This window comes from Rhineura floridana, chromosome 19, assembly GCF_030035675.1.
Source record: "Rhineura floridana isolate rRhiFlo1 chromosome 19, rRhiFlo1.hap2, whole genome shotgun sequence".
Lineage (NCBI taxonomy): Eukaryota > Metazoa > Chordata > Lepidosauria > Squamata > Rhineuridae > Rhineura > Rhineura floridana.
In genome coordinates, this window is record NC_084498.1 from 15,905,828 (window position 1) to 15,914,686 (window position 8,859).

Consider the following 8,859-nt stretch of genomic DNA (forward strand, 5'->3'; position numbering starts at 1 on the left):
AAAAACAAAACAGGAAACAGAAGGAAGAATGCAACATTGTTCCTCCACCCTCAGTTATGCCCTGTCATCTGGAGCCTGGCTGGGTAAAAGAGGGACCAGCTTCACATTACACACACACACACCTTAGAATTGCAGTCTTCTTCCCAGAGAATGCAAATCACACATTGATTAAATCACCAGTGGTCTTTGCTGGTCAGAAGGAAGCCTTTGTCCTTGGCAGGGCTAAGTAATGACCCAATAGAGGTGTGTGGTTGCATCAGCAGTAACAAATGGTGCAGGTGCATAATTAGACAGCATCATACATGCAAAGCCTGTATTCCACTCAATTCCCAGTGGACACTGTTGGGAAGAGTAGTAAGCCTGAACCAATGTTGGTTACTTTGGCAACAGTCTTGCACTCACTGCACACAGGGCAAAGTCCAACAGTTTGGGGGCATGTACAGAGTGTTGGCTGAAGTAAACTGCCTGCGGACAACAGGAACCTCTGAAATCTCTAAGGCAAATCTGGGACCCTGAGAGTCAGAGGGCTATTCAACCTTAAGCATCACAGTGTCCCATCACCACCAAATCCTGGGAATTGTCACTTGTGAAGCTGCTGTGAGTTCATTGTCAGTGAACTGTAGCCCTCTCCACCACCCTACAGAAGTACCCCATTGCCAAAGTTTTGTAGAGTCAAAAGAATGAGTGAATGTTAAGCCAGTTTAAATCTGAAGCAACCTTTCCCAAATTAGTTCATCCAGATGTTGTTGGACTCCAACTTCCATCAGCCTCAGCTAGCATGGCCAATGCTCAGGGATGATGGGAGTTGTGGTGCAGCAACATCTGCAGGGCCACACATTCCCCATCCTTTAACTAGTCCAAGCTCATGGAATTCCAGCTTCCATCAGTCCCAGCCAACGTGGCCAATGGTCAGGGATGATGGTGGCTGTAGTTCTGCAACATCTGCAGGGCCACACATTCCCCATCCTTTAACTAGTCCAAGCTCATGGAATTCCAGCTTCCATCAGTCCCAGCCAACGTGGCCAATGGTCAGGGATGATGGTGGCTGTAGTTCTGCAACATCTGCAGGGCCACACATTCCCCATCCTTTAACTAGTCCAAGCTCATGGAATTCCAGTTTCCATCAGTCCCAGCCAACGTGGCCAATGGTCAAGGATGATGGTGGCTGTAGTTCTGCAACATCTGCAGGGCCACACATTCCCCATCCTTTAACTAGTCCAAGCTCATGGAATTCCAGCTTCCATCAGTCCCAGCCAACGTGGCCAATGGTCAAGGATGATGGTGGCTGTAGTTCTGCAACATCTGCAGGGCCACAGCTCCTCCTCCTCTAATATGCTCAAGTTGATGAAATGTGGCAAGCAAAAGTTTCTGCATCTGACAAAGGCAGGATTTCCAAAACTCAAAGAGCCCATTTGTATGAACCCGCTCATACAAGAGAAAGCCACACTTGTATGACTTCTCCCACCTCTGCCTCTATGGCAGCAGCTGGACGTGCCAGTAACTGCTAGAAATGTAAGTGCTCCGCGGACATGGGAAATAAAGGAATCAGTCCCTGGAAACAATTATTTTAGGCACTGAATCAGTGGAAACAGAGGGAGCTTGTCAAGAAAATCTTCCACATTTTTCTCCAGGAACTACAGATCGGATATGAAGGCCGCAAACTCTGGCTTCTGTCATCAGCCAGAGGGTGAAAAGCCACTGGGAGCCTTCTCCCCCGGCTTCCCAGGAACAACACAGGAATACGGGAACATAGGAAGCCACTTTACACTGAGCCAGACCCTTGGTCATTCTAACTCAGCATTGCCGACACTGACTGGCAGCGACGCTCCAGGGTATCAGGCAGGAGTCTCTCCCAGCCCTGCCTGGAAATGCCAGGGACTGGACTTGGGATCTCTTGCATGCAAATCAGATGCTCTACCACCGAGCTATGGCCCCTCATGGCACGAGGGGGACCAGCCAAACTCCATCCATCAGCCAAAGCAGCCGCAGCTGCTGCATAGGCTTTGCTCACCACCACCACCACTCCGCCTTCTTGCCTGTAAGAACACTCCGCTCCAACTGCCTGGGCTCCTGCTGGGAGGAAGGGCGGGATATAAATCAAATAATAAATAGACAAATAAATAAATGAACTGCCAGTAGCTTTGGGACGACAGAAGCAAGGGTTAAAAGACACTCTGGACCCATCCCTTGACTGACAGAATAAGAGCCACCAACTGCTATTCAAGCAAGGGATGATCAGCCTTACCTGAACTGGAGGTAAACTGTAGCAGTTTACCACTTTGCTCAGGCCTTGAAGAACTGATCCCCCTCCTCTACGTTCTTCATCCAACCTAAGGTTTATTCTAAGCTTTTTTCTTTTCTTACTGCACAAGCAGCCAGCACACTGCCCACCCCCAAACAAATCAAGTAATTAGTCCCATAACATATTATTAGCAGGGCTTGTTTTGTGACAGTACTCACCAGTATAGAGTACCTGCTCCTCTTTTTTTTGCTGCCTGTACCAGCCATTTTGTGCGGGCACCCACAGTGCTTTTTATCAAGATATGAGAACCGGCACCTCATTTAAAAAAAAAGCAAAAAAGGACCAGCTAGTAGTGTAAGGTTATGAAGATTTGAAAGGAGCCAGTCTTTATCTTCATTTTCTGTTTCTTTTCATCTTTTCTCATCTATTTCTTTTTTTAGAGACTATCTAGCTCCTTATTAAACCCCATATGCTCAACTGCACAAAAACTTGTTTCACACTGCACAAATTTTTTGACACTGTCTAGCTGCACGTTACAATAAAACCTGCTCTACTCCCCTTTTCCTTGTGCATCTTTGTAAGCCTGATAATTGTCGAGAGTCACTACAGGAGAAAAAAATGTCTGAAAAGTAGGGGGCCCTCCAAATATCCTTTTTGTCGTGCATTCATGGCGATTTGTGCTCATGATGGTATCAGGGCAGTTATACACGATCCTGCTTTGAAGACTGCTTGCACCTACAAAAGTTTCACGGCGGACTTACTGCTTCATTTCCAATCGGCGCATGTCTTGTGGCTTCCTGCTCAAACCCTGTAATTTTTTATACCAGAAATGTTCTGGGGTTTATTTTTGTGTCCCACTTTTGTTGCACAAGAGTGCAAGAGTGCCTCTCCAGATGGCAATAACGCAGTAACATTGGGGAAGCATCTAAGAACAAGTAATAAAGTGGAATTATGAGTGGAAGGTCCAGTATAAATCACTGCTAATACATAAATTACATCTTGCAGCATACACCTGTCCAAAAAAAAAATCAGCCTGGAGGGGCCCTGGAATGAAAATATTACAACTAAATAGTAATTAAACTTTTCTTTTAAAAAAAAGGGTTCTTCTGATTTGGCTAGCTGCAGGGGGAAAAACACATTTCTATGCCATGAAAACTCAAATTCTGCATTCAGGATATGGTAAGCAATTCATGTAATCAGAATGATTATCTATCCGTCCATCTATCCATCTATCTAAAAAGTTAAAACAATCTATAGCCCTGGCTAGCTACTGGATCTCCCCCTTCTTACTGCTCAGTGGGAGGGTATGTTGTGGGTCACATAAGATTGGGCAGTGGGCCAAAAGCTGCAGGGGGGGGACAGATTGCACACTTCTGCACAAGAGATAGAAAAATGCATGTTTCTATGTATACTATGTATACTAACCAAAGAATATTCATATTGTCTGGAGAATGTACAAAATGCAGTTGAGATATGTACATTCCCCAAAGACTGTTGGAGATTATGCATAATGGCTGAAGAATGTACACAATTCAGGTGATATATATATACATACCCCAAGGCCTGTTGGAGATTATGCATAATGGCCAGAGAACGTACAAAATTCAGTCCATAAATGCACTGGGAAATGTGCATAATTCCCTCTTCATGCAAGGTTAATATGTGCATTCTCCATGAAGCCTGGTGAATGTGCATAGTGGTTGGTTGTCATGCACATTAACCACTCAACTTACATTAACATATACACTCTTGTATTGACCGTACTATTATTATTACAATCTTTTTTTAAAAAAAATTAAGCAGCAGTAAACATTTTAATGGGGATGCTACAGCAGTGATTTCTCTGTATTGGGAGGGGGTTGAACTAGATGACCTTTATGGTACCTTTTTAACACTATGATTCTATGAAAGACAGGGCTATAAATATCTTAAACACATGAATGAATAGGTGCATAGAGATCCTTGCATACATCAGAATGTTTTCCTCCCATTGCTACAAATTAGGGTCCTTGGATCTAGATGAAGTGCTATGATTAACAGCCCTTTAAAAAGGGCCCTCCACATTTACTCTCTTGTCACAACTGGTTCCTGTAGAGTGGGCAGCAAGCAAAGCAAAGCAAATTCATAGTAATCAAGAATAGAATATCCTTGTTGCTCAAACCAACAAGCAAGACTAACTCTATGCCAGGCTTGGGGAGTACTGCCTGAACTACTCTGGCTGATTCACATAAGGAGTCTGGTGCTCCTGAAGTTCTTTCCTTTGGCCAAAGCAGAGTAGTAATACACACAGCCTGATCCCCAGCTAACATCCCATAGGTTATTTATCCAATTCTTGCATAGGAGCTCAGTCCTGACCTCTTCACACTATCAAAACCACGTGTATTTTAAAATATAGATTATTGAAATCTACATATCTAAGTGCTCTGAGCACATAAGCATTGTCCAAGATTTTCCTGAGATGTTCTAGATCAGGGCTGGAGAGCCTCTGGCCCTCCAGATGGTTTTGGACTACACTATCCATCTTCCCTGATCATTGGCCATGCTGGCTGGGGCTTGTGGGTCTTACAAAGAGGAACCAATCAGCAATAGTGAACCATTCCCTGAATCTCCTCTTCACCAGTGACCCTCCTTCCTTGTAGTTGTCCTGACTCACTGAAGGGCCTGACCTATGGCTTGAAGACCACCCAAGCTGTACCATATGACCTACTTCAATAGTCTAACGTTGGTGTATAGCCTCCTCATTCCAAGGGGTGAAGGTGCAACTGCACTGCAAAATATATGAACAAGCAAGACAGTCGATTATGCAGAAACATTAGAAAATACCCACTGATTTTAACCATTTCATTTGTTGTGCATTGGAAAGCTGAGATAACAGCTGATGAGCAGAGCAATCCTATCCCCTAGAGTTACTGGCTGGAGCGGCTTAGGAATGAGCAGTGGTGCCTCTTTGTCAGTGACTACAACTGTTGGTAGTTGTTTCACCAATGATGGCTGGCGGTAGGCCCAGGTCAGGGTGGATATCTCCCAGACCAGGCTTCCCATCTATGCCAGCCTGGATGTGGCACAGCTCACCCCTCCTTGTAATAAGTACACCACCCACCATAAGCCTGCAGGACTGGAAGGGGTGGATAATTAGCCCCTTCACACACTCACACACCCCTTCAAATGCACTAGGAATCAACTTTCTGATTATGACCATTCTAATTTAAAGTAGTGTGCCTTTAATCCCATCTACGTAGTTTTATCGGCTACTAAACAGAGTTAAGGCCAGGCTTTGAATCTTATAAATTCCTTTCTCCCAAACAGCAAAATTTCATTACTGCACACTGTGACTCCCTTAGGGGTTCATATTTAACTGTTTATGAATAACTGTAAAACTGGAATGCACTTGTCAGGTGTCGTCTACCTATTCCAGACAAGGTTAGGAGTAGCATAATCAGGTTTTGTTATTCAACTTGTTTCAAACCCTCTAATAAACATGTCCTCATTTGTACGCTTAATAAGATGTTTTAAAATAATAACACCCCTCCAAAGCTAGGGGAACAGCAAGTTATATTATTACAAATCTGGGGAAGCTTTTCTAAAGTATCCCCACTCTCTTCCCTTCATGAGGGCTGGAAACAATAGGTTGTCTCCAACTAAGTTTTACTCAGAGTAGACCAATTGAAATTAATGAACCCAAGCTAGTCATAGCTTTTAGTGGGTCTACTCTGAGTAGGAACAACACCAGCTACAACCCAATGGTAGAAAAAATAATAAGGGAGTGTGTTCTCAAAGAACAGTGCAAAGGAAGTTAAGTATCTCCTCTCAGTATCACAGTGCAACCTTTTATGCTAAAATACTTACTACTAACTATATAATATAGAATTACAATTTTGCAAAGCACTTTACAATATGTACTGAGCTGGGTGTGACAACAGACAGGTCACTCTGGCTGGTTCACGCACACTGATGTTCATCATCATGACTGACTCCAGCATCAAGAGGTGACTTCCATCTGGTTCACTGGACCTCGGCTATCAAATCACACAGAACTTTCAAGCTGGCTTAGATTACAAGAGAGGTGGTTAAGACCATCAGCTGTGAGCCGTTCACAACTGATTCTTCTTCACACATGCCTGCTCATCTTGTGGCACTGAGAAATAATTTGGATATGTGAATGAGTCGCCACAGGTTAATCACCACAGATAGAATATTCATGTCACACTCCTCAAAACACAAAGTATTTTCAATGGAATCATCATACAGGTAGGATAGCAACTGCTAAGCACTTCACAGTGTGCATCAGATTGAGAGAAGAGGCCTGGCCACACCTGTATCCTCTTCTCACTCCTACCCAGGTCTGCTGCCCTGCTCCAGCTGAGTCCTAAGACAATCCTCCTTGATCAGTCACATCTCTGCACTTACATACATTTGCCCAAAGACATGTAGGGCTTCCGAATTCTGATGATATGAGACCACACCAATGTCATGACAACAACTGGACCACACTCTGTGCCTTACCACACCTCCCAATTCCAAGGGAATGCAAACTCATCACTGGAGCAATAGAGCATCTCTTTCCAAACTGGCTGTGGGTCTATGACATCATCCCTAACATCAGGGCTAGGGAACCTATGGAGTTCCAGATACTGCAGGACCCATCAGTCCCAGATAGCATGACCAATGGTCAGAGATAATGGGAGTTGCATGCTAGCAACATCTGGAGGCTCCAAGGGTTCCCTACGCCAGTTTAACATTGGGCATCATCCTCATTGATACTACTATGGCTGCCAGTCCCACTCAGTCAGTTCATATGTCCACCACTGAGCACAAAGAGATGAAATGATGTATCTGACTGCATGCCTGAACCAGTCTTGAGTGTTGCATAAACATGTGATGAGATATCAAATGATGTACATGCACCTGTGAGCATGCAGTCCCATTTTTACAGGTGGGGAATAAAGGCTCCAATACTGTGTGACATTTGCAAACCATGATCACATAGCACAAGTGAGACTTGAACACAGATCTTTGAGATGCACGTCCAACTGTCTGGCCATTGTTCCACACTATCTGCACCCCTCGCCCTGGAATTTACGGGGACTATAAAATAATCTGCCATTGTCTATCAACAGTGTTAGACCTTTCAATAAATTCAGTCTGATAGCTCTTGCGTACTAAAAAAATAATAAATGGCTCCAAATTATGAATATGTGATAAGTGCCCACTTGCTCTATGTGTTTAAGATCTGTAGCCCCAGAGTTATCCCAGCTTCACATTCAGGAGTTAACCCAGCTTCACATTCAGGAGTTAACCCAGCTTCACACTCACACTCACATTGGCCAGAACGTGCTTGGGTCTAAAGGTCCCATATCTTCCTTTTATGCACCAGCAATTCCACTGTCCTATTCAAGGCGCTGGCTGTACTTGTGAGGCTCATGGGTATTGCACTGACCTCTCAAACAGGGCAACCATGCAATTTGTCCACACCTTAGAAAACTCCACGTGGTCTAACCATTGTATGGCCCCCACACATCCATCTAACAGGGCATTAGGCTGCACTTTTTAGTCCATCCTCCCTTAAAAAAAAAGAAGCCACACACACTTCCCTAGACACTTCCACCCCTTTGTTCAGCTTACCATTGAGTTGATTGTACACAACTTCCTCCAGGTGGTCTAGCCGCTGCAGGATGGACTCCCTGTCCAGGAGGGTGCCTACCTTGGCGTTCCTGCTCCTCATCCGTCGGTCGGCGCTCCTGACAATCTGCACCAGCTCCTGGGAACGATCCTGGATCCTGCAGTAGACCGAGAAGAGGATGATTCCCACAAAGACCAAGATGTTCACAGTCAACAAAGTTTTTATTTTCCTTGCCACCGCCATGGACACGGCTGGGGAGGGTGATGGGCATCAAGGCATGGTCGCCGGTGCCCTCGGAGCTGCAGCAGCATCTAAGGCAGAAGCACCTGCCTGGAGGAGGTGTGGGGGGAGGGTTGAGGGAGGGAGGCTTAGGCAGGTCCCCCGCCCTACCCCCTTCCTCCTCTCCTTGGTTTAGAGGCGGAGAGAGATCAGCGGACGTCTAGAGCCAAGGGGATGCTGACGGAAGGCGCTGTCCTTTCAGCACCACGGCGCTCTCCGCCTCCTCCTCTTCTAAGCATCAGCTGAGAGGACTCATTCCCCTTCTTCGACACTCTCGCGGCTTTGCGGGCGGAGAGAGGACCCTTCTCCGCGGCTCTGGAAAAGAGGCTGCAGGGATGATCTTGCAATGGGCGTAGGGAGCGGGGTGGGGGTGACACACAGACAGTAAAGGACACGGCCAAGCAGATGCCAGTCCAGGCTTTCCAACAACCCCCCTCACAAGGCCAGCCTGGCTTGTGCGGCAAGAAAGCAACCAGGGAGAGCCGGGCAGAGCGAAGGGGGGCGTTCTGGGGAAACGAGGGAAGGGGAGGGGGGAAGCGTCGCACTTGATCGCTGCCTCCCCTCCTTGCCTCTGTGTGTGTGCGCTTCGCAATCGCATCCTTTCTCTCCCTTCGCAGAGCGCCGGTGCGAAGTCACGTGCTTTCCTGGGGGGGAGTGAGAGAGGGAGGGCAAGGAGATGAAAAACTAATCTACATTCACTCAGTCAAGCTGCCTGCTC

General features: G+C 46.0%; 1 protein-coding gene across 1 annotated transcript in view; it reads right to left on the reverse strand.

The window, feature by feature from the left end:
- GALNT9 (polypeptide N-acetylgalactosaminyltransferase 9) overlaps positions 1 to 8,105 on the reverse strand; it is a 220,569-nt gene extending 212,464 nt beyond the window's left edge. Inside the window, exon 1 of the mRNA XM_061602477.1 lies at positions 7,865 to 8,105. Coding sequence (XP_061458461.1) covers positions 7,865 to 8,105 — 241 coding nt within the window. The remainder of the gene's footprint in view (positions 1 to 7,864) is intronic.
- Between the last annotated feature and the right edge of the window lie 754 nt (positions 8,106 to 8,859).